Below are 27,196 nucleotides of genomic sequence, written 5' to 3'. Positions count from 1 at the left end.
ATAAATAAATAAATAAATAAATGAAGCATTTGCATTAGATTTGGAGTGGAAAACGAATCAGTGGGGATATTTATAAATATTAAATCTCAAAAAACAAAAACAAAACGAAACACATATCCATAGTCCTAAAGATGATATTATTTTGTTTTATAAAACTGAGTGGCAAGCATAAGCTTAGTTCTATGAGAGAAAAGGCACTGTTTCCACTTAGATGAAGGCTCCCTGAAAATGTTACCTGAATAGTCTCCAGGTCATTTTCTGACTTGATATTCAGCTTCTCTGAGAGTTTGCAAATGCCTCTTTAAGGGAATTCAGTGGGGACAGGGTCATAAGGGAGTTCTGAGAAACATCAGTTTTCATCACAAGAACATGTGTTGTAGTTGTCCTGTATGACCAACAGGAATATGCTCAGGGGTGCAGTAAGCTGCTCTGTATTTTTTGATCCTAGACCTACCAAATATATCTCTGGCTTTCAGATGTAGGTCAAAACAAAATGTTTTTACTGGTTAATGGCCCATAAAATGTTGAGGAGTGTAGCTGAAATTTTCATCATCACATGGTTAAAACAATCTTAATACACATAAAGAATCAAATAGAATTCATAGACCATCAGGGGCCAGTAGGCATCTTGGTGGTGCCAGCTCTTGGACTAGCGCTCTCTGGCAGTACCACCACACTGGTCTGGACTGCTTTCCTTCTGCCTCTGGTGTGCTCCCTTTCCGGGAGGTCCCCTTCGAGGGACTCTCTTCAAAGTGGTCCTTGGATCCTTTGTATTGGTTCTCATGTCTTTTTTTTTAATCCTCTTTGGTACACTCTCACTGTGCTGGAACACATTCTCTAGTAACTTTTTAAGAACAAATGATTAAGAAGGAGGGTAATTTTTAGAGACTGCAGGTCTGAAAACATCTTTATTCTATTCATGGTTTAGCTGGGTTGGAAGTTTTCCATTTTATTGGTATAGTTCATTTTTTAATTTTTATTTATTTCTTTGGTTTGTTTTTTTGTTTTTTTCTTTTGCTTTCAGTGTTGTTTCTGTGAAGTCCAGAGCTCTTCCAGTTCCTGATTCTTTTTGTATGTGACTTGTTTTATTTAATTAGTTTATGACAAAAGAGATTTAGGTTATTTCTATTATTTTTCCTATTGTAGACAGTTCAACAGTGAGCATAATATGGGCATATTTTTAACATTTCATATATTTTCTTTTTCTTGTTTAATTTTATTTTATTTTTGTCATAGATCAAATTTAAGACACTTAAATATTTCCAGTTATAAAAATGATTGTTGCTTTGAATGCTTATGTATATGTACATGTATATATAAGGAGAAATTGTTTCCACCTGTAAGTGTAGAACACAAACAGTTTATACCCTCGAGATGAGCTAGGAACAGAATGAGAAGGGTGGGTGGTGGTTGGAATTCTGTGGAGAAATTGAATGTCTCTAGAGAATAATCTTTCACTAGATTTTGGCACTAGAGATCCCCTGTGTAAACCAGATCCCTGATGCATCATCTTGCGGAAGGCTTATCTGTGAATAAACCCTGTCAGCACAGTGGTGCCGGTCAGATTTTAGTAGGGCATCATCTTGACATGTGAATTCTTAAGGAGAGCTCCAACATCAAAGATGGAAACAAAAATGTAAGAAAGGACCTCTGACAAGAGAGATGATAAAGGTAACAAAAAAATGAACTGTTAGCTTTCTGGTTGTAAAATAATCTCAAAAAACCTATGAGCATCTGCTGATTATTTAATAATTGCAGAGAACCTTTAAGTATTTGGAAACCAAGAATGAAATGAAAAAGGAACGAAGTACAAGAAAAACTTGAAATTAAAATTCAATAGAGCACTTAGGATTTAAAGTTGAGGAGCCTGGCCGGTGTGGCTCGGCGGTTGAGTGTCAACCCATGCACCAGGAAGTTGCCGGTTTGATTCCTGGTCAAGGCACATGCCCGGTTGTGGGCCAGATACCCAGTGGGGGGCATGCAGGAGGCGGCCAATTGGTGTTCTCTCATCGATGTTTCTATCTCTCTCTCCTCTCCCTTCCTCTCTCTAAAATTTAAAAAACAGCTTTACCATAAATGTCTATCTTCAGATGTTTGCCTCTCTTTGGGGGAAAAAAAAAGAATGTAAAGTTGAGGAAATCTTCCAGAGTATAAGAAAGCAGCGCTGGCCCTGGCCAGTTTGGCTCAGCGGTTAGAGCGTCGGCCTACGCTCCGGAGAGACCTGGGTTCGGTTCCCGCTAAGGTCACATACCTCGGTTGCAGTTTGTCCTCGGCTCTGGTTGGATTGTGTGGGTAGCAGCCACTTGATATGTCCCTTTCATGTCGATGTTTCTCTCTCTCTCCCTCCCTCCTACTCTATCTGAACAAAATATCGAAAAGTGTCCTCAGGTGAGGATAAAAAAAAAAAAGCAGCGCTGGACATTTTAGACCAAAAATAAATGACAGAATATCAATCTAGGAACAGTGAAAATGGGAAGAAATTAACAAGTAACGACACACACACAGACCATGGTTATTTGAATATACTCATATGTTTATATCTCTTTTTGTGTTATATAATGGGGAGATACTAGCATTGCTTTTCAAATCACATCAAACAGCACAAGTTATCAAGAAACCATGGAAACAGCATATTTGGGTATATGTAACTTCAAAAAGCAGTTGAATTTAAAAAAATAAAAATCAACAAAAACCCAGTTAGGGTTTTCTTATGAACTGTCCCATATTTTGTTTATTTTTACATCATTCCTTAGCAAGTGTCATATATAGTGCTTGCTTTCTCACTCTCTTTTTTCTTTTAAAAGTATATCTTACTAGGGTAGGGTCAAATAAGCCTTGCAGGGGGAGGGAGAAATTAGCAAGTAACTAAGAGAGGAAATACATTTAGAACTGACAGGCATAAATCTTTCAATGGAAAGAGCCCATCAAATACTTGAAGTGATGAAGAAAGAGCCATACCACAGTACATTGTTAGGAAATGATAACAGCAAGAACAAAAACACTATAATGAAAAGAGTGTTTTCAATACTAAACAGAGGAGCTGTGCTTTCAAAAATTTTAAGGAAAATAATTTCAACTTGGAATTCTGTACCTGGTTAAACTAGACATCACAAATGGAGTTTGAGGGTCAGGATGTATTCCAACATGCAAGGACAAAGAATATTTTCCTCCCAGGTACTTGTTTTAGGAAACTACTAGGGGATGTACTCCAACATTATACAGGAATAAACCAAGAAAAAGGAAGATGTGAGATCTGTTTAACTGTGGGTCTAGGTCAAGAGAAAATATGCAGGAGATTCCTAGGATGGTGGCGGTTAGAACTGACCCAGAGAGCAGCCTGTTAGATGGAGAAGAAAATAGGACTGCAGGATAGAGATTTGGTGAGTGAAGAAACTGGATAGAATGCTTGACTTAATGCAGCAGTTGAAATAAATGTGAAAGACATAAAAAAGGAAGACATAACATGTAGAAAAGAACTTCCTGAAACTCCTAGAAAAATAAAAGGCTGTACAAGAAAGAAAATAACAAGTGCACTTTTTATTTCTGCAGTGAACCATATTTACATATGTTATAAATACTATATTTACATATATATATATAGAGAGAGAGAAAGTATGGGAGAAGGGGGATGGGGTATTAATGAGAGAAAACCCTCCTTGTAGCAGGCTAAAATTCACAATCAACAAATAGAAGATTATTAATAGATGATGGTAATAACTATCAGAAGAAGTAGTTGATAACCACATATATGTATTGCTTTGATCATTTAAAAAATTTAGTTACGCAAGAACACATTGAAAAGTTTGAATGTTTTGCCCTGGCCGATTTGGCTCAGCAGTTAGAGCGTCGACCTGCGGTCCTGAGAGACCCGGATTTTGTTCCCACTAAGGGCACATACCTCGGTTGCAGTTTGTCCCCGGCCCTATTTGGGTCGTGCGGGTGGCAGCCACTCGATGTGTCCCTTTCACGTCAATGTTTTTCTGTCTCTCTCTCCCTCCCACTCTATGTGAACAAAAAAATGGAAAAATGTCCTCGGGTGAGGATTAAAAAAAAAAAAAAAGTTTAAATATTTTGCCCTGGCCAGCTTTGCTCAGCGGTTAGAGCATCAGCCCAGGGGCTGAGAGACCTGGGTTCGGTTCCCGCTAAGGGCACATACCTCAGTTGCAGTTTGTCCCCAGCCCCGCTTGGGGGTTGTGCAGGAGGCAGCCACTCAATGTGTCCCTTTCTCGATCTTTCTCTCTTTCTCTCACTTTCTCTCTCTCCCTCCCACTCTATCTGAACAATAATGGAAAGGTATCCTCTGGTGAGGATTAAAAAGAAAAAAGTTTAAATATTTTTAACCATTGTAATTGTCTCAATTTTTTTTTTTTTTTTTTTTTTTTTACTTTTAACAAACTTAACATACTACATGAATTTTTCAGTGTTATAGTTTAAGATCCTAAATTCTGAAGTCAAATGACTTAGATTTAGATTTTATCTTTCTGTTGTTGTTAATCCTCTCCTGAGGATATTTTTCCATTGATTTTTTTTAGATAGAGTGGAATGGGGGACGGAGGGTGACAGAGAGAGAGAAACATTGATGTGAGAAAGACATCGATAGGTTGCCTCCCGCATGTCTCCAACCAGGGCCAGGATCAGACCTGCAACTCAAGTGTGTGCCCTTGACTGGAATCAAACCTGTGACCTTTCGGTGCACAGAGGCCAGTGCTGTCACCGCTGAGCCAAACCAGCCAGGGCTAGATTTTATTTTGACTTTTCCTTGCTCTTTGGTGCAGTTTAACCTCTCTAAATCCTAGTTTCCTAAACTATAATATGGGGCTGATTAAAAACATACACCTCACAGGGTTATTGTGAGGTTGAATGAGATGTTCTGTGGAAAGTATATCAAAGTACTTAGAATGTAGCAATTTCTTAGTAAGTGTGTTAAAATAATAATGAAAGCTATTTATTCTTAATGGAATTCATTTACTGTAACATATTTGTAAAGTCTATAAATATATATATTTTTTATTTTTTATCCTCACCTGAGGATATTTTTCCATTTATTTTCAGACAGAGTGGGAGGGAGAAATAAAGAGAGAGACACACACTGGTTGGTTGCCTCCCGCACAACCTCACCAGGGCTGGGAACTGAACTGCAACTGAGGTACGTGCCCTTGACTGGAGTCGTACCCGCGACTCTTTAAGGGTCCTCGGGCCAACACTCTAACCGCTGAGCCAAACCAGCTAGGGCTCTATAAATATTTTTACTTAAGATTATCAGTTACTAGCCCTGGCCGGTTTTGCTCAGTGGTTAGAGCGTCAGCCTGCAGTCCAGAGAGACCTGGGTTTGGTTCCCGCTGAGGGCGCGTACTTCGGTTGCAGTTTGTCCCCGGCCCTGGTTGGTCATGCGGGTGACAGCCACTCGATGTATCCCTTTTTTTTTTTTTTTTTTTTAAAATTTTTTTAATTGATTTTAGAGAGAGAGGAAGGGAGAGGGAGAGAGAGAGGGAAACATCAATGAGAGAGAACATTGATTGGCCGCCTCCTGCATGCCCCCCTTGGGGACTGGGCCCACAACATGGGCATGTGTCCTGACCGGGAATCGAACCAGCAACCTCTTGGTGCATGGGTCGACGCTCAACCACTGAGCCACACCAGCTGGACGATGTATCCCTTTCACATTGATGTTTCTCTCTCTCTCTCTTCCTCTCTCTCCCTCTCACTCTATCTGAACAAAAAATGGGGAAAAAAAACAACCAGATTATCAGTTACTTGATTGAGTCATTCTTTAAAGTAGTCATGTGGCCTGGCTGGTCTGGCTCAGTGGTTGAGCATCAACCCATACACCAAGAGGTCGCCAGTTTCATTCCAGGTCAGGACACATGCCCAAGTTGTGGGCCTAATCTCCAGTGGGGGGCATGAAGGGAGGCGGTCAATTGATGTTCTCTGTCATTGATGCTTCTCTCTCTCCCTCTCCTTTCCTCTCTCTCTCAAATCAATAAAGAAAAAAAAATTTATGTATTTATTGTGAAAATTCATTGTGCACAAAAATCTTTGAATAATCATTGCTACATTGAAAATTAAGGCTACACTTTTGTAAGACTATTTAGGTTTTGGAGTTAGGACATCCTGTACTATGTATCCTGACTCTACTATTTTCTGCTTATAGATTTGGAGAAGTTTCTTTTTTATAATCAGCTTTATTTAGGCATAATTTACAAACAATAAAATTCATGACTTTTATGTTTACAATTTTATGAGTTATGACAAAAGTATTTGGTAGTATAACTGTCACTCCAGGCATGATATTGACATTTTCAATATTGGGTGTCTTAGCTCTGAAGCTCAGTATCCTCATTTGTAAAACGGAATAAAACCTGACAGGGTGGCTATGAACATAGGAGCTAATAATATAAAATGCCTGGCACAGAGAAGACACTGCTCGTCTTCTAACTATATATTGGTTTTCTTCTTTCTTTCCCAGCTTCTGAAAGTTCTGAAGACAGTGAGCAGGAGGATGAGACAGGTGCTCAGGACATGGACAATAATGACAAAGAGGAATCTAAGGCTGATTATTTGACTCACACCAGAAATGATCTTCTTTCAAAAGAGGAACAAAACAGTTCATCTTTGCTAGAAGAAAATAAGGTCCACGCAGATTTGGTAATATCTAAACCAGCATCGAAATCTCCAGAAAGATTAAGAAAAGATATAGAAGGATTATCCGAAGATACTGATTATGAAGAAGATGAAATCACGAAAAAGAGAAAGGATGTCAAGAAGGACACTACAGATAAATCCTCAAAGCCACAAGTAAAACGTGGAAAAAGAAGGTATTGCAATACAGAGGAGTGCTCAAAAACTGGATCACCTGGCAAAAAGGACGAGAAGGCCAAGAACAAAGAATCACTTTGCGTAGAAAACAGCAGCAACAGCTCTTCAGATGAAGATGAAGAAGAAAAGTTAAAAGCAAAGCTGACACCAACTAAGAAATATAATGGTTTGGAGGAAAAAAGAAAATCTCTGCGGACAACTGGTTTCTATTCGGGATTTTCAGAAGTGGCAGAAAAAAGGATAAAACTTCTAAATAACTCTGATGAAAGACTTCAGAACAGCCGAGCTAAAGATCGAAAAGATGTCTGGTCAAGTATTCAAGGACAGTGGCCTAAAAAAACACTGAAGGAGCTTTTTTCAGACTCTGACACTGAGGCTGCATCTTCCCCACCGCACCCTGCCCCAGAGGAGGGCCCGGCAGAGGGCACGCTGCAGACTGTGGCCGAGGAGGAGAGCTGCTCGCCCAGTGCCGAGCTAGAAACACCGCCGCCCGCCAGCGCTGATAGTCAGCCCGCTGAGGAGAAAGCCATGGAAGTCAGTGACAAAAAAGCTGAATTTCCAAGTAGTGGCAGTAATTCAGTGCTAAATACCCCTCCTACCACCCCTGAATCACCCTCCTCAGTCACTGTCACAGACACCAGTCGGCAGCAGTCTGTAACAGTATCAGAAGCACTGGCCCCAAACCAAGAAGAGGTCCGAAGTATCAAGAGTGAAACCGATAGTACAATCGAGGTGGATAGTGTTGCAGGGGAGCTGCAAGACCTGCATTCCGAGGGGAACAGCTCGCCCACAGGCTGTGATGCCAGTGTGAGCTCCAGCAGTAGTGCTCAGCCAGACCCAGAGCATCCTGAGAAAGGTGAGGAGCTGACCGTCAATGGCCCTATTTCAGGGTTTCCCCTCTTACCGTCTCAGTGGTTTCTTAAGTGAAGTACTTGTGTGAACATGGTAAAAATGGAAATTTGAGAAGTAATTTAAGTAATGAATAGTGGAATGTGTTTCAAAGCTTGAGAAGGATTTGATGTCTTTTGCACCCAGGCCCCAATCCAAACTTGTTTGAAAATTCATTATACACCGGTTGACTATGTGGCATGAGCAGCTTAAATATATTTCTGTAACATTGTTTTGCAATTGTAATGTGCAGTTTCTCACAAACATTCTGATTTATTGACAGACCCCTCCACCCTTAACCAAATACTGTATGTAGGGGTTTGGAGCAACCAACTGTCCAGGCACTGCTTTCCTCAGACAACCGTGTCAAACTGATTTTCAAGCCTGACTAACTTGTGTGAGTTTGTAAAGGAATTTGATGCTTTCTTAGATGCATAGCTACCAAATTGAAGGACCAATGTGTATGTTACTAACCTACAGTAATACTTTTTTGATTTTCCGTGAAGTTGTTAAAAGTGGAAATTCAAATTAGTACTTTCCAAAAGTATTAGTACCTTTTGATAGTGCCATAGCTATACTTCTGTCATCATTTTTCTTATAAACCACTTCATTCAGGTGTCTTTAAATCAGTATACTAGTCTGACACTTGGCTTCCAAACACTCTTTTCCATTGTAAAGATAGAGCACTAGGTAACATACCAGGTTTTATTAGCTAGCTTTAGGTTTTTAGCTAAGATTAAAGAGATAAGATATAGATAAGATTAGTTAAGTCCAAGTTTTCCCACACAGATTTTTTTCTTCTTTCAGCTTTATTGAGATATAATTGATATTAACATTGTCACACAAATTCTGGCTTAAAATATTTCTTTTTGAAAAATATTAAGTAAAAATATATAATTGCTATTGGGGTGTTCTTTGTGGTTTTTTTTTTCACATTCACAGATATAGCTACTATGATCATATTTATTTTATTAAATTTTTTTCTTTCTTGATCTTAAAGGGAGAGGAAGTGAGAGCGAGAGAGAGATAGAAACATCAATGAGCGAGAACATCAATTGGTCGCCTCCTGCATGCTCCCCACTGGGGATTGGCCCACAACCTGGCATGTGTCCTGACCAGGAATCGAACCAGCGACCTCTTGGTGCGTGGGTCATGCTCAACCACTGAGCCACACCTGCCAGACTGATCATATTTGTTTTCCATACTATGTCATGGAACAGAATTGTCCAGGCATAAATAGTCTTTAAAATTAAGGAAGCCTTTGTCATAGATGATTAGAGAGGCTTTCAACAATAACATGATAAAGTTTTAATAATTATAATTCATACAAGATTGTATTCTTTTTTTTATTATTATTGATTTTAGAGAGAGACGAAGTGGGGGGGGGGAGAGATCTATGAGCGAGAACAGGCCGTCTCCTGCATGCCCCCAACTGAGGATTCAGGCCCACAACCTGGGCATGTGTCATGACTGGAAATTGAACCAGTGACCTCTTGGTACATGGGTCGATGGTCAGCCACTGATCCACACCAGCCGGACTCAAGATTATATTTTTAATCATGTTCCTCATATCTTATGAAAGATTAAAATATTTTTTAAAAGATATGATAGCTTGAGTTTTAATCTTGAATAGGTTTAAAAGTAAGAAACACGAGAACTCCCAAATATAGGGTAACAGACCATCTGCTTTAGCAAAGCATTAGCATTTTTTTAGAATTTATATTCTTTGGGGATAAATTTTTGAAAAAATACTTTTCATGAATTTTTAGAGAGAAAGAAAGGGAGAAGGGAGAGAAACATCCATATGAGAGTGCAACATCAGTTGGTTGCCTCCTGCATGTACCTCAACTGGCAATCAAACCTAAAACCTGGGCTTGTGCTCTGACCGGGAATCAAACCCAAGACCTTTTGGTGTACAGGACAACGCTCCAACCAACTGAGCCATATCAGCCAGGACAGGGATATATTTTTAAGCACCTATATCTTATTTCATATATCCTCTTTTAATAAAGTTGTCTATTGATATTACAGAGTTTACATTATGTTAAAAGTAAAAATGTAAATCTTGCCATTTAGATTTAGGATTTTTCTCCAGTTTAGCCTACATTAAACTATTTACTCTTGTAGCTGAAAATTTCAAAGTTATACTCTTAAAGAAAAACCTAGCAATTATTTTTTAAGAGTCTGTTTCTATATAGTCAGTATCTAAGTCACCTTTTTAATGTTATACTTTGTTAGCATTAGCAAAAGTTATCAATAGATATAACCCATTTAAAAAAACTAGGAAGTTTAAAAACAAAACAGTTCTGTTTCTTTTTGACTAAGGAAGACATTTCTTACATACTCAAAATTGATTTCACTATTGGTAACAGGACTAAGAAACTTTTTTTTACAGAAACTATGGCATAATTTTATCTTAATATTAATATCATACCATTATAGTATCTGACATTGGAACTGAATAGATAGGACTTTATTTATCTATGGAAAAAGAGCTTACTGTGTAGTCCTGGAGAAAATACATACAGTTAGAATCAGAAACACCACAGATGCTGAGGACCAAATTAAAAAGAAAAATGTATAGAAACTACAGGTTGGTCTAGTGATTAATCAATGAAGCCTGAGCATCAGGGAAAATTAGGGAAGATTTAGGACTTGGGCAAGCGAGGCATTTACAGTGTTTTTGGATAATTTTCTACCAAGAAGATGAACCGTTACTTAGAACTACTGTGCTGGATTTGTAAATGGTGCATGTGTTCACCAGTGCCCTGGGAACTAAGTTATTGTTGAAATAAATAAATGTGTAATATAACTAAGTGTGAATTACTACTAAAATTTATCCTATTAATATATCATTTAAAATTATGTTGACATCGTTATAAGGTATATTATTAATATCTTAACCTGTAATTAAGTTAATATTTTGGTTTTACTGAATTTTAACAAATTTCTGTTTTTATTTTCAGCATATGCCTGTTTTTGAATTACTACTAAACTAATAAACTCCCTACTATATTGAGAATACTATATTGAGAACTATTTTTAGTTTGTATCTGGTTTTTGTAAGAAGGATGTTCACACTTTATTTGCTTTAAAAAACAACTCTAACTTTTATTATGTGTAACAAGTCAGCTCATTAATAATAATTTATTTTAAAAATAATACTAAGTTCTGTGATAATTTATAAATCTCATAAAGAACATGTGTAGTTTCAGAATTGTTCTATGATTCTAAAATGTGGAATTTATACCTAGGAAAAGCTTGATTTTATTTTGTGTTACTTAATAATTTCTTTCCCATCATAGCCTGTACAGGTCAAAAAAGAGGAAAAGAAGCACAGGGAGGAGGAAGTTCATCAAAAAAGCAGAAACGAAGCCATAAAGCAGCAGTGGTAAACAACAAAAAGAAGGGAAAAGGCAGTAAGTGTGAAACCTCTAATTTTTAAAATATAAAAATAATGGCGGATATGGTGATCACTTCTTAAGGTATATAAAGGATGAATCATTATGTTGTAGGCCTGAAAGTAACTATTGTTTGTCAACTATAATTTTAAAAATTATTGCGGATATTTTTCCCCATTAAGATATTCAGGATGTGGTGTAAAGCAGTATATGTATCTTTTTTTTTAATCCTCGCCCAAGGTTATGTTTTTTATTGATTTTAGAGAGAGAAGAAGGGAAAGGGGGCGAGAGAGAGAGAGAGAAACATTGGTGGGTTGCCTCCTCTACACTCTAACCCCACAATTTTAGTATGTGCCCTCTCGGAATCAAACCCGAGACTGTTCAATGTACTGGACAGCGCTCCAACCAATTAAGCCACACTGGCCAGGGCTAAGTTAATATTTTAATTTTGTCATTACCCTCAAAAAAGTCACACAGAAGTCTTTTTATCCTAGGTAAATTCTAGGATTAAGCAATTTGGTCTTAGCAGTGGTATTCATTGCTAATAAATGAGCAGGTAATCTTTTTTAAAGTAACAACTGCTATTAAACATCATCATCGTCATGTTAGTTTTGTTTCTTAGTGCTTCCCCTTGTCATATCACATTATAAAATACTTCAATTATGTATTATTTTCATTACTATGAAATTGATTGCTTTGTAATTCTTCAAGGCAAAATTAGCCTAGAAGATAACAATCAAGATAGCTTTAGAACTTTAATCCCAACAACTCCAGCTACCCCTCTATCTTTGGTACCTTAAACCAGGTGGTCCAGAGTAGCTATGAACAATATATACATTGGTTAAGAGTGTTCTAACTAAGGACTTAACTTTAGCAATGACTCTTCATCGACCTGCAGGAATATATATACTGTATTTCTCCTGAGAGCTGCACATTTTATCTCTTTTGTAGACAAAGTGAGAAGCGGAAAATATGTAAAGAATTTTTTTTCAGGTGTCCCACACTGACCTCCTGCTGCTCTTCCAGGAGACTCCTGCCACCTCCACTGCCTGACCTTTGCTATCGGCCGGCTTGGCTGCACTTCAGTGCAGAAAAGGGTTATGCGGCCAGCTCCCCGAGGTTCTGCTGAGCCCATATGACTTCCAGGCGGTGAATATGGCGTTCCTTGGGGCCCCGGGCGGCTGTGCTCAGCAAGGCCATGAAAGCCAGGCTGAGGCAGACCACTGCATCATAGTGGGGCCAAGCCTTGGGGGCTTAGCTAGGAGTTGCCAGGGGTTCCAGAGCAGCAGTGGGGGGACTGGGAGGGGATTCTATTAAGAAATGTGTTGTAGGAGAGTGGAATTTATTTTTTTTTATCTTCATTGATTTTAGAAAGGAAGGGAAAGGGAGAGAGAGATAGAAACATTGATTGGTTGCCTCCTACATGCTTCACATTGGGGATTTGCCCCACAATCTGGGCATGTGCCCTGACCAGAAATCGAACTGGCAACCTCTTAGTGCATGAGTCGATGCTCAACCACTGAGCCACACCGGCCGGGCTGAATTTCTTTATTTCTGTAACACCACAGTGGGAGGAGTTGCTATGTACCTTTCCAATCTGGAATATTTTTCAGGCCTTGAGAGCCTAACTATACTCGTGTGTGTGTGTGTGTGTGTGTGTGTGTGTGTGTGTGTGTGTGTGTGTGGTAGCTGTTGTTAAATGAAGAATCAATAAATATAAGCTAATTTGATCATTCGTTATTTGGAGTAACTGATTGGATATTTAAAGCATTTTTTATTACACTATGATGTTTTTGTCTTCAAGACTTTACCATTTACATGACACTCCCTAAGAGGGGTCATCTTCAGTAAGCTAGTTACCATCCATATAATTTAGAAATACATGTATAGCTGTTGATTATTTTCTCACATTTTAATTATTGGCCTTACACCTTGGTAAATTAGGATGAGGATACCATTCTCTGAAAATAATTTAGTTAAATAAATTAGCTCTCATGAAATCTAAAGTAATATTTTATATCCAGAAAGATATAATTGGTGGGAATATCAGTTCCATCACCTAGTCACTTTAAACTGTCATCTGGTACTGAGGCTTTAGTCAGCAAAGACAGATGTAACATAATATTACATAGACTTCAGAATATTTCATAAATTACTGAATATGTTTACCAGGGTAAAACTGATGGGTTCAGTTAGCAATAACCCATGATACAGGAGTTACTTAAGAAATTAATTCTATGTATCGAAGTTTAGCATTTACTCCCAAATAATCTTTATTGAACATAATGATTATACATCATTGTTTGTTTTCAGCCAAAGGAATAGCATATATTCATACAATCTAAGATGTTAAAATTGAGAAGTTTCTATAAATGAGTCATTTTAAAAGATTCTGTATTCTGTTTTTTTGTATGTATTAACATAATAGAATAAAAAGCCATTTAGATAATTACTGTATATTTGACAGTCTACCAGGTATAATGGAAGATTAATTAGTTTGCTTTCTTAAAAACTATTATTGGCAATTCAGGTAAGAAGAGTTTTTGTTCCTGTTTTGCTTAACTGTGCTGGTGCATTTGTACATGACAATTTTTCAGGTTTTTAGGCAGTATCTATAAAACAAGTTGTATAATGTAGTAATAAATTCAGATGGTTAATTTTAAATTGTCCATTAAAATCTGTGACAAATTCTTTGTTACTTTTCTGTTTATAATGCTTTTATTTATTTATTTATTTTTTTCAGCAAACAGTAGTGATAGTGAAGAACTTTCTGCTGGTGAAAGTGTAACTAAGACTCAGTCAGTCAAGTCCATCTCCTCAGGAATGAAATCTCATAGTACTAAGTCTCCTGCAAGGACACAGTCTCCAGGAAAATGTGGGAAGAATGGTGATAAGGATTCTGATCTCAAGGAACCCAGTAATCGATTACCCAAAGTTTACAAATGGAGCTTTCAGATGTGTAAGTGACAGATATTAAATCGACTGTTAATCTGTAGAAACTTCATCCTAGTAACTCTGAAAAAGAGGTCATAACCAAATTTAAGAGACACAATAACCAGTTGCATTATAGAGACTTTATTTGGATCTTGATTTGAATAAACAAATTGCTAAAAAAAATTTTAAGGCAATTGAGTAAAGTATTAACATTGGCTAGGTATTTCTGATATGGGGTGGAGACTGGATGGGATATAAATGAGACGAGATTTGACATGAATTGCTGTTTACTAAAGCTAGATGATGGGTATATGGGGCTGTATTATACTACTTTCTATACTTCTGTATATATGAGAAATCTTCATTATATATACATATATAAATTTTAAAACACTACACCAGAGTTTCTTACATAGGGAAATATTCTTAGGATATTGAAAATTGCTTAGGGCATTTGAAAAACTTTCTGCAATTTAAAAGTTATACATACATGCTCATAAAACCATCTAAAGAGAACAAAAAAGGATAAAAGAAAAATTTGTCCTCAGTCCTGACATTCAAAAATGTATACAAACTTTAACATTTTTGTGTCTTCCCTGTCTTGTTTCTAAATATGATTTTTTATGATATACTGTGGAGATACTCTACATGAGTGGGGAAATTTTAGCATAGATGTTTAGTTATAAGATCTTTAATTCTACACACTCATTAGTTCAACAAATATCGTGCATATATTATGCACCCGGCATTGTTCTAGGCTACGAAAAAAACCTTTGGGAAACAGATACTTACAAGCCTAACTGTATAGTTTTTCTGTTTTGACCTCATTCTATAACCACACTATATATTGTCTCTCATATGTTATAATTTTGTTCAAAAATACATATTAATGAAAGTTTTAAATTCACAGCGGACCTTGAAAATATGACAAGTGCTGAGCGCATCACAATTCTTCAAGAAAAACTGCAAGAAATCAGAAAACATTATCTGTCATTAAAATCTGAAGTAGCTTCCATTGATCGTAGGAGAAAGCGTTTAAAGAAGAAAGAGAGAGAAAGTAAGTGTTTTTACTTTTATGTACACATAAAGCAGCTTATGACTCTGCATTTAGACTCATATGAGTGTATATCTTCAGGCAAGTTCTTTAATCTCTGCCTTGTTTTCCTCATTTGTAAAATGGAAAATTTTGTCTAAAGAAAAATCTCTATTTATTTATTTATTTTTTTTTTTTAGTCCTCACCCGAGGACATTTTTCCATTTTTTGTACAGATAGAGTGGGAGGGAGAGAGAGGAAGAGAGAGAGAGGGAAACATCGATGTGAAAGGGACACATCGAGTGGCTGCCACCCGCACGACCAACCAGGGCCGGGGACAAACTGCAACCGAAGTACGTGCCCTTAGCGGGAACCGAACCCGGGTCTCTCCAGACCGCAGGCTGACGCTCTAACCGCTGAGCCAAACCGGCCAGGGCAAGAAAAATCTCTAATCATAATTATTACTTTCATAGAGGTTACAATCTGCCCCCCAGAAAATCCTAATAAAATTTCAGTTAGTGACGGGTGGGAGTGGGGAAAAAAGGGTGTCATTGGGGGGGGAAAGGAGGGACATCTGTAACACTTTCAACAATAAAGATAAACTTAAAATTTCTTTCAGTTACTGAAAAGTGTTATTAAGAGAATAAAGTGAATCTGAGAGGGAAGACTTAGTTTCTGCATGGGCTGCCATAACAAAGTACCACAGACGGGGCGGTTTAAACAACAGAAACTTGTTTCCTCACAGTTCACAGCAGTTTGTAGGAGAGAAATCCAAGAAGGTGTCCTCGGGTTTGGTTTCTCCAAGGTTTCTCCTTGGCTTGCAGATGGCCACCTTCCTGTGGTGTCTTAACATGGCCTTTCTTCTGTGGAAAGGGAGATATTGATAATTTATGGTGTCTTGTCCCCCACCCCATTTTGTTGTTAATCCTTACTCAAGGATATTTCTTTCATTTATTTTTTTAGATAGAGTGAAAGGCGGAGGTGAGAGAGAGAGAGAAACATTAATGTGGAGAGACACATCGATCTCACATGAACCCAACCAGGACTTGGGATCAAACCTGTAACCCAAATACGTGCCCTTGACTGGTAATCGAACCCAAGACCCTTCATTCGGAGGGTTGACATTAACCTCTGAGCCAAACTGGACAGGGCCTGTCCCCTTCTTAAAAAAGACACATCAGTCTTTTTGGATTAGGGCCCCACCCTTAAGACCTCATTTAACCTTAATTACCTCTCAAGGCCCAGTCCAAATACAGTCACATTGAAAGTTAAGGCTTCAACGTAGAATTTTGGGGAGACACATTTCAGTCCATAAAAGGGTCCTAGTCAGAGAGCAGCAACTATTCCCTAAGATAGAGTTTCTCAAATTTGGAACTATTGACATTTTGGTGCAGATAATGCTTTGCTGTGGGGGGCTATCCTGTGTACTATAGGATATTTAGTGGCCTGTCTGGCCTCCATGCACTGAATGCTACTAGCACCTCATAGTTATAACAATCGAAAACATCTCCATGCTCTGGCTGCTGTTGCTCAGTAGTTAAAGCATCTGCCTGAGCACTGAAGGGTCTCAGGTTTGACTTCCTGTCAAGGGCACATACATGGGTTGCAGGTTTGATTCCTGGCCCTGGTCAGGGTGCATGAGGGAGGCAATCAATCAATGTGTCTGTCACATTGATGTTTCTCTCTCTATCTCTTTCTTTCCCCCCTCTCCCCCTCACCCCATCTCTCCTTCCCTTCTACTCTATCTAAAGTCATTGGAGCCTAGCTGCCATGGCTCAGTGGTTGAGCATCGACCCATGCACCAAGAGGTCGCCAGTTCCATTCCTGGTCAGGGCACATGCCCAGGTTGTGGGCCACATCCCCAGTGGGGGGCATGCAGGAGGTGGCCAATTGATGCTCTCTCTCTCATCAATGTTTCTCTCTCCCTCTCCCTTCCTCTCTCTCTAAAAATAAATAAATTAAATTAAAAAAAATTAAGTTAATGGAAAAATATTCTCGGGTGAGGATTAACAAAAAAAACAGCAACAGACAAACAAAATGTCTCCAGACACTGCCAGATATCCTCAAGGGGGCAGAATCACCCCAGACTGAGAACAGCAACTCTAAGGTGGGAATACACTTGGTACCTTCAGGAGCAGAAAAGAAAACTATTGTGCTGAGAAAGTGGTAGAAATGTCAACTAGATAAGCAGAAGCCACATCCTTGTAGTCCAGGATGTTCAGACTTTATTCTAAGTAGATGAATATTTATTTGTTTTTTGTTTTGTTGGGTTTTTTTTTTTTTTTTTTTTATCCTCACCCGAGGACATGTCTCCATTTTTTGTTCAGATAGAGTGGGAAGGAGAGAGAGAGAGAAACATCTATGTGAAAGGGACACATCGAGTGGTTGCTACCCACACAACCCAACCAGAGCCAGGGACAAACTGCAACCAAGGTACGTGCCCCAAGCAGGAACTGAACCCGAGTCTCTCTGGACCGCAGGCCGAGGCTCCAACCGCTGAGCCAAACCGGCCAGGGCTAGATGGATATTTACTTGAAAGTTTTAAACAAGTAGGTGACATGACCTATTTATAGTTTTTTAAAGATCTCTGTTTGCCATGTTGAAAGTGACTCTGGAGGAGCAGTGGTAGAAGCAGTGTTACCAGGGAGCCCACTGTAGTACTAGAGTAGATGATCATGACTTGGACCCAGGGTAGTGTCAATAAAGATGGAGAGCAAGGCTTAAAGGTGGTGGATGAAGGAGGAATTAAGGTTGACTTGTGAATTTTGGGCTGGAACAACTGGATATTCGGTGTGATCTTTGGAAATGAGGAAAACCTAGAAAAGATGGATTGTAGGTTGGGGAGCATGGAGAGGATCAGACATTCTTTTTTAGTCCTTTTACTTTTTAAAATGCCTGTTAGTCATCTAAGTGGTGATGTCGGATAGGCAGTGGGATGTATAAATTTGTAGCTCAGGGGAGAAGTCAGGACTAGGGATATCATTTTCGAGTCATTTGCATATCTGTAGTATAATAGTTACTGCAAATGGTTTTTTAAGCCCCAGTACTTGAGTCCTTCACCAGCAAAGTGTGGGTAGAAAGGAAAATGATAAAGAAAAATCCAGAGCAAGTAGAAGGAAGGAAATAGTAAATGTTAGAGCAGAAATAAACCACAGAGACTAAAAAAATCAATTCAAAATATCAGTGAAATAAATAGCTGGTTCTTTGAACAGATAAACAAAATTGATGAATCCTTAGCCTGACTCACCAACAAACAGAGAAGACCCAAATAAACAAAATCAGAAACAAAAGAGGAGAAATAACAACTGACACCATAGAAATACAAAGGATTGTTAAAAAATACTATGAAAAATTATATGCCAACAGATTGGATAATCTAGGCAAAATGGACAAATTTCTAAAATTGCAGTCTCCCAAAACTGAACTGGGAGGAAACAGAAAACTTGAACAGGCCAATAACAACTACGGAAATTGAAAATGTAATCAATAAACTCCCACCAAACAAAAGCCTGGGCCCAGATAGCTTCATGCAGCAGTTTTACCGAACATTCAAAGAATTAACACCCATTCTCCTCAAACTATTCCAAAAAGTTCAAGAAGGAAGACTTCCAAACTCTTTTTCATCAGGCCAATATCCTGATGAATAAAGATGCCAAAATCCTTAACAAAATATTAACAAACTGGATCCAGCAATACATTAAAAAAATTAATCACCCTGACCAAATAGGATTCATCCCAGGGATGCAAGGCTGGTACAATATTCTCAAATCAATAAATGTGATACACCACATAAACAAAATGAAAGATAAAAACTATATGATCATTTCAGTAGATGCTGAAAAAGCATTTGACAGAATCCAGCACCCATTTCTGATAAAAATGCTCAGCAGTGTCAGAATAGAGGAATCATAACTCGACATAATAAAGGCCATCGATGTAAAGCCTACAGCCAACATCATACTCAATGGGCAAAAACTAAAAGCATTTCCTTTAAGAACAGGAACAAGCCAGGGATGCCCACTTTTGCCACTATTATTTAACATAGTACTGGAAGTCTTAGCCACAGCCATCCCAGAGGAAGAAAAAATAAAAGGGATCCAAATTGGATAGGAAGAAGTGAAACTGTTCACTATTCGCTAACAACATGATATTGTTCATAGAAAACCCTAAAGACTTCATCAACAATCTACTAGATTTAATAAATGAATTTGGCAAACTATCAGGATACAAAATTAACATCCAGAAATTGATTGCATTCTTATACATCAATAATGAACACTCAGAAAGGGAAACAAACCAAACCAAAAGAAACAATCCCATTTACCATTGCAACAAAAAAAATAAATAAACTTAACGAAGGAGGTAAAAGACCTGTTCTCAGAAAACTATAGGACATTGAAATAAGAAATAGAGGAAGATATAAAAAAGTGGAAACATGGGCCATGTTCATAGATCAGAAAAATCAATATCATTAAAATGTCTATACTACCCAAAGCAATCTACAGATTCAGTGCAATCCCTATTAAAGTACCAACACCATATTTCACAGAACTAGAATAAACACTCCAAACGTTTATATGGAACCTTAAAAAAAAAAACACCCAAATATCCACAGCAGTTTTGAAAAAGAAGAACACGTTGGAGGGATCACAATACCAGATATCAAGTTATACTACAAAGCCATCGTAATCAAAACGACCTGGTACTGGTACAAGAACAGACATATAGATCAATGGAACAGAACAGAGAACCCAGACATCGACCCAAGACAGTATGCACAATTAATATTCGACAAAGAAGGCAAGAGCATACAATGAGAAAAGACAGTCTCTTCAATAAATGGTGCTGGGAAAATTGGACAGCTATATGAAAACAAAAAGGGAAACAAAACCACCAACTTACACCATACATAAGAATAAACTCAACATGGAAAAAAGACTTAAAATGTAACCATAAGAATCCTAGAAGAAAATATAGGCAAAAAAGTCTCATATCATTTGTAGTGGAATTTTCACTGATACATCACCTAGGGTTCAAGAAACAAAGGAAGAAAATTAATAAATGGGACTGCATCAAACTTAAAAGCTTCTTCATGGCAAAAAAAACCCGGCATCGACATTAAAAGGGAACCCACTCTCTGGGAGAACATATTTGCCAATGTTATATCGAATAAAGGGTTAATAGCCAAAATATATAGAGTACTCATACAACTCAACAAAAGGAAGAAAAGCAATCCAGTTAAAGAATCAGCTTAGGACCTGAATAGACACTTCTCCAAATAGGACATACAAAAAGCCAGGAGACATGAAAAAATGCTCATCATCTCCTGTCATCAGAGAGATGCAAATTAAAATGAATATATGATATCACCTCACACCTGCCAGAATGGCTGCCATCAACAAACCATCAAACAACAAGTGTTGGCGAGGATGTGGAGAAAAGTGTACCCTAGCACACTGCTGGTGGGAATGCAGACTGGTGCAGCTGCTATGGTAAACAATATGGTATTTCCTCAAAAAGTTAAAAATGAAACTGCCATTTGACTCATTGATCCCAATTCTTGGAATATATCCTAAGAAGCCTGAAACACCTATCAGAAAGAACATATGTACCCCTGTGTTCATAACAGCACTATTTACAATAGCTAAGCTCTGGAAACAGCTGAAGTGCCCATCAGTAGATGAGTGGATAAAAAAACTGGTACATTTACACAATGGAATACTATGCAGCTGTAAGAAATAGAACTCTTAACCCTTTTAGACAACGTAGAGGCACTTGCAGAGTATTATGCTAAACAAAATAAGCCAGTCAGGAAAAGACAAGTACCACATGATCTCACTTATTTGTGGAACATAATGAATGAAATAAGCTGTCAGGCAAAACTGATCCAGAGTCAGAGAACTAGAGAACAGACTGATGAACCTCAGAAAGATGGGGGCTGGGGGAGAGGGAAGAGATAAAGAACTTATGTGCATATATGCATGACCAATCGACAAGGACACTAGGCTGGGGAAGACGGGAGTAGGGTGGGAGTGGGAAGGAGGGGGTCAATGGGGAAAAAAGGGGGGCATCTGTAATACTTTCAACAATAAAATAAATAAATAAAGGAAAAGGAAAGCTGGGGCAAGCCAACTTTTATAGGTGGGGCTGAGAAGTTAGAAGCAGCAAGACTTGAGAAGGAGTAGCCTTGAATGAAGAAAACCACAAGAAGGCCAAGAAAAGAGTTTGAAGAGCCGGGGAGTAGCCAACTGTGTCAAATGCAATAGTTGAGCTATGGACCTTTTTCTTCTCATCTTTTTTTTAATCCTCACCCGAGGAGACTTTTTTCCCATTTATCTTCAGATAGAGTGGGAGAGAGAGACAGAGACATCAACTTGAGAGAGACACAGTGATTGGTTGCCTCCCGCATGACCCTGACCAGGGCCCAAACCACAGCGATGGTATGTGCCCTTAACTGGAATGGAACCCGAGACTCCCTGGTCCGTGGGCCAATGCTCCAACTGCTGAACCAAATCAGCCAGGGCTTGTTCCATCTTTAAGAAGCTGTTAGTCTTCCATTCTCATCATCATTTAAATTCATAAGAAACTCCAAACAGAAAGATTCAGTAATTAAAAGGGGGAAAAGATTTTTGGGTGGAACACAGATTTTTTTCTATTGGATTCAAAGTTCTTTTTGACATTTGCTGCATTGTTAGAGAAAGCCTACTCTCTCTTTTACATCCATCTCCTAATAGACTGAGTACATGTTTCTTTGTCCAGACAGGAGTGTTTCCTAGTCTGTCCTTTTTCTTTCCGTCTATAGTATGGCACTGTATAGCTACTTGAGTTACACTAGGTTATTTTTCCTTTTATATTATAGGATTATGAGAATTGACTGCTGCTTTTTTGCTTGTTTGTTTTTTAATCCTCTCCCAAGGAAATGCTGATTTTTAAAAATTGGATTTTAGAGAGAGGACGGGAGAGGGAAAGAGAAACATTGAGGTGAGAATGAAGCATTGATCAGTTGCCTCCTGCACATGCCCTGACTGGGGATCAAACACTCAACCTGGGTATGTGCCCTGACAGGGAATTGAACTGGTGACCTTCTGGTGTATAGGATGATGCTCCAACCAACTAAGCCACACCGGCCAGGGTTTTTTTTTTTTTATCCTCACCCAAGGACATTTTTTCCATTTTTTGTTCAGATAGAGTAGGAAGAAGAGAGAGGAAGAGAGAGAGAGAAACATCGACGTGAAAGGGACACATCGAGTGGCTGCCACCCGCACAACTAACCAGGGTTGGGGACAAACTGCAACCGAGGTACGCACCCTTAGTCGGAACTGAACCCAGGCCTCTCTGGTCCACAGGCCGACGCTCTAACCGCTGAGCCAAACTGGCCAGGGCCGGCCGGGGCTTTTTAAAAAGAATTTTTTTATTTATTCATTGGGGTTACATTAGTTAATAAAATTATACAGGTTTCAGGTAGAATTGGCTGTTCTTTGTAAGCTAAATGATTTTGGAGAATACAGTAGAATTGTAGTCTAGTATTTTATTTCTTTTTATTGTTATATATACATTTTATTAAGCTATTAATTTGTTTCCCCTTTTCCTTAGGCGCTGCTACATCCTCATCCTCTTCTTCACCCTCATCCAGTTCCATAACAGCTGCTGTTATGTTAACTTTAGCTGAACCATCAATGTCCAGCGCATCACAAAATGGAATGTCAGTTGAGTGCAGGTGACAGCAGGACTTGCTAAAGCACTTTGCACTTGATGGCTGTTGAGGGCCACGTCTTTTTTATACTGCACAGTGGCACAAAAAAATCAGACAAAGCACTATTTTATATTTAAAAATTGTTTCTTGACAAGCTGACTTGGCACTTAAGTGCACTTTTTTTATGAAGAAAAAGTACAATGAACTGCTTTTCCTCAGCAATAATTGTTTCCAACTTGTCTGGGAATTGTGTGTCTGGTAACTTGAAGGCCTTCCACTGTGGCTAAGGGAGGCTCTTCACTGCCTGTAGAGAGAATACAGTGAGTGTAACTTTTGGGTGGGCCAGAGCATGGCAAGATGACTTACTGTATATGTATTCCCTTGTATTTTGTTAAAGCTGGAGCATTTGATATTTTTCCATTTATTTATGAAAAAATATGAACCTATTTTCATTTGTACAAGCTAATTGTTTTTTAAAGAGAGTCACTTTAGGGTGGCTTTAATTGTATAAGTCAAGCACATGTAATAAATTCAAAACCTGCAGTTAACAGGATATCAGACATCAATCCTGATAACCAAATATTAAAGATTCTCTTCAAAACAGACTGAACATGTTTACAGGTTTGAATTAGGCTAAAAGGTCTCACAGTGGCTTTTCCTACCCCTTCAAATTGGAATGGAACTACTGTACTTTGCCATTTTTCTATAAATCAGTATTTTTTTTTAATTTTGATATAATACATTGTGTGAAAAAAGAAAATGGCTAATAAAATGTATTAAATCTTAAACAATGTATAAAGATTGTACTTAGCCAGTTCAAAGTGTATATTTATTCATAATGAATTATAACAGTTATATTTTTGTGTTTTCTTGTAAATGTTTCTTTTCCTTAAATACAGATAATTCATTTGTATTGCTTATTTTATTATGAGCTACAACAAGAGGACTTCAGGAACAAGTAAACTGCATTAGTATGGTTCAAGGTTGAAGTATAAATAGATAACCGGGTAGTAGGCCTATGAATTAAATGCCTTGTATAAAATCCAAAATGAACGCAGAATTGTTTCACTTGTATTGACTTTATGTTGTATGATTCCCATCTCTGTTCTGTTTGGCACTTGTATTTAATTCTACACCCTTTGTAAGACATTTGTATATTGCGGATGTGTTCATTCAAGCTATTTAATACCTGGCACTGTTAATACACAGTACTTTACTGTACAGACTGTTTTACTGTTTTAATTGTAGTTCTGTGTTTGCTTTTTTTTTTAATGGAGCTGGCATGTTTTATTTGTTTTCTGACAATACGACGTGAGAATTTCGAAGCGTTTTGTTGTAGATGCTAACGTGTCAGAATTCTTTACATTCAACTTTTCTAAGAAAAGCATTTTCAGTCTTGTAGTGTGTGCTTACAGTAACTAATTTTGTTGAAAATGGTTTCAAGTTATTCAAATTTGTACAGGACTGTAAAGATTTGTTGACAGCAAAACATTGAAGAAAAAGCTTATAGAATAAAAGCTATAAAGTATATATTAGGATCTGCAAACAATGAAGAATTATGTAATATATTGTACAAATGTAAGCAAAGGCTCTGAAATAAAATGCCATAGTTTGTGAATCATTGATTTTGTTTCTACAAGATTAAGTAATTTTATTTTATATATTATTTTTATTTTTTTATCCTCACCCAAGGATATTTTTCTGTTTATCTTCAGATAGAATGGGAGGGAAGGAGGAAGAGAGAGAGAGAAACATTGACATGAGAGAGACACATCAACTAGTTGCCTCCCACACAACCCTGACCAGGGCCTGGGACTCTGCGGGCCGAAGCTCTTAACCACTGAGCCAAACCGGCCAGGGCAAGATTAAGTAATTTTAATTCATTTCTGTATGTGATGACTAATTGGAACATACATCTCCATACTTTATTGTCAGGAGGGGTTAATTGACATACAAAAGGGGGAATGTTCTACCCATAAAAATTACAAGTCCACTAACCAGAGACAGGATTTATTAGATATTCTCTTTTTTTTTCCTTTATCCTCACCTGAGGACATTTTTCCATTTTTTGTTCAGAGAGAGAAGGAGGGAGAGAGGAAAAAGAGAGAAACATCAACGTGAAAGGAACACATCGAGTGGCTGCCACCCACACAACCCAACCAGGGCTGGGGACAAACTGCAACCAAGGTACCTGCCTTTAGCGGGAACCGAACCCGGGTCTCTCTGGACCGCAGGCCTACACTAACCCGCTGAGCAAAACTGGCCAGGGCTATTAGACATTCTTTTATCTTTGTATACATTATTTTGCTTGAGTCTGAGCGTGATGAATACCTGAGACTTGGAGATTTGTCTAAAGAAGAAAATAAGAACTTTTTTTTTCTTTAATATACTTGAAACCATTAGCAGCAGCAGTTTTTGGTTTTTTTTTTTTACCTTTTAATTGATTCTAAAGAGGGAGGAAGAGGAGTGAGAGAAACTGCAGTGTGAAAGAGATACATCCATTGGTTGCCTCCCATGTGCATTTTGACCTGGGATCAAATGGGCAACCTAGGTATGTGCCTTGACAGGGAATTGAACCCTAGCGACCTCTGGTTCATAGGACAATGCTCCAAATAACTGAGCCACATAGACTCCCCCCCCTTTTTTTGGTAAATGTCTTAATTTTCATGGACCATTGTTCTCTTATGCTTTTAGTGCACTCAACTAATTGAACATTGGAATTGCTGGGCATTGTTAAAATAGTCATTAGGCTTTACTCTCAAAAGAGTCCTATTTAATCTGGTATGGTACCTGGATTTTTATTTATTTATTTTTAGTTTTTGGTTATTCCTGACTATATTTTTCCATTGCTTTTTAGATAGAGTAGAAAGGAGAGAGAAACACTGATGTGAGAGAGACATCGATTGGTTGCCTCCCACACAATCCAGACCAAGGCTGGGGATCAAACCTGCAACCCTTTGATCTGAGGGCCAATGCTCTAACCCTTGAGCATACCAGCCAGGGCTGGATATTGAGGGTTTTTTTAAAGGTCTCCAGTAATTTTAATATGCATCAGGGTTGAGAATCACTGCTTTACTTCAAACCTTTTAAGAACGATTATTAGGTATTTCGCCCTATTTAATGAACTTACCACCAAGAGAAAATACTTTCTTAAAAAAAACAAAACAAAATACACTGTTATAAGGCCTATAAAGCTCTAATGTGTATTTATTAAGGCACTTTGAGATGACCAGAAATTAGTTTAAGGGATATGTTTCAAAAACTTGAATAATGCTTCCCAAAATACTGGGCCCAGCAATGCTCTGGGAATTTTTTGACAAATGTATTTTGGAAATGCTATGTATAGCACATTCCCTCCTTAGAGATTATGTTAACTAACATATTAAGAACCTTGCGAAGGCCTTTAAAGGGACACCTGGCCAATCTTATTTATTGTCTTTATTTTTATTTATTTTTTCTTTATTGATTTTAGAGTGGGAGAGAGAAAACCATAGATGAGAGAACATCGATTGGTCGCCTCCTGCAAGCCCCCCAACTGGGGAATGGACCCACAACCTGGGCATGTGCCCTGAGCAGAAATTGAACTGGCGACCTTTTGGTGCCTGGGTCAGTGCTCAACCACTGAGCCACACCGGCCAGGCCTATATGGAGTTTTGAGATTTTTCATTGTATTAATATAATTTGACTTCAGGAGAAACTGGTCACACACACTATATTTTATCAACCTAGTTTACAATCTGTAATAAAATTAAGATGGTATATATTATTTTACAGTGTTCTCCAAAACCTTTTTTTCTACTGAAATACTAACTTGAGCGTGAGGTCTTAAATTTCTTAACTTGGATACCTAGCCGGTGTGGCTCACTGGTTGAGCATTGCTTCATGCACCAAGAGGCCACCAGTTCGAAAACTGGCCAGGGCACATGCCAGGTTGTAGGCCAAACACCCAGTCGAGGGCATGCAGGAGGCAGCCAATCGATGTTTTCTCTCATTGTTGTTTCTCTCTCTCCCCCTCCCTTCCTCTCTAAAATCAAAGAAAAAATATTTTAATGATTTTTTTTCTTCGGGAGGTTCGGGAAGATGGAACTAATTCCATGAAACCCCCAACATTTTTCATGTTTTCATTTGTATTTTTCTATGAAAAGAGTTCTTATATTTTATTCTTCAAAGGGTGTTAAGTGATTTCAAAATGGTTAAAAACCAGTTCTGAACAGCAATGGAAATCATTTATTTAATTTTAACCTGCTATTTTGGCATTTTTGACCAGCATAATGGGTTTTGTATGTATAAGATGCAATCCTCCAGAAGAATAGTTTCATGGTTTAGTTGTGGAAATAACATACAAAGTATAAAATTATGTATAAAATTTTATGGGCAGGGAAAAAAAGTGCGTAAGAGATTAAAGTGGGCAGTGTATGAGATGGTGACAGA

At 38.0% G+C, this 27,196-nt stretch overlaps 1 protein-coding gene across 7 annotated transcripts in view; it reads left to right on the top strand.

Annotated features, from left to right (window-relative positions):
- The window catches only part of ARID4B (AT-rich interaction domain 4B), a 166,656-nt gene extending 142,276 nt beyond the window's left edge, over window positions 1-24,380 (top strand). For 5 of the 7 annotated variants that reach the window (XM_036277737.1, XM_036277735.1, XM_036277733.1 and 2 more), the window contains 5 exons: window positions 6,467-7,672; window positions 11,010-11,123; window positions 13,849-14,064; window positions 14,950-15,096; window positions 22,666-24,380. In XM_036277737.1, the coding sequence (XP_036133630.1) occupies window positions 6,467-7,672; window positions 11,010-11,123; window positions 13,849-14,064; window positions 14,950-15,096; window positions 22,666-22,793 (1,811 nt within the window). In that variant the 3' untranslated portion in view covers window positions 22,794-24,380. Of the gene's footprint in view, window positions 1-6,466; window positions 7,673-7,987; window positions 8,102-11,009; window positions 11,124-12,098; window positions 12,235-13,848; window positions 14,065-14,949; window positions 15,097-22,665 lie in introns of those variants that run through there. The other 2 variants (XM_036277738.1, XM_036277739.1) reach the window with 2 other exon arrangements.
- Window positions 24,381-27,196: the final 2,816 nt, after the last annotated feature.

The sequence above is a fragment of the Molossus molossus genome, unplaced genomic scaffold (genome assembly GCF_014108415.1).
Source record: "Molossus molossus isolate mMolMol1 unplaced genomic scaffold, mMolMol1.p scaffold_m16_p_23, whole genome shotgun sequence".
Classification (NCBI taxonomy): domain Eukaryota; kingdom Metazoa; phylum Chordata; class Mammalia; order Chiroptera; family Molossidae; genus Molossus; species Molossus molossus.
The sequence above is the reverse complement of the archived record's forward strand: the minus strand, read 5'-3'. Positions and strand labels throughout refer to the sequence as shown.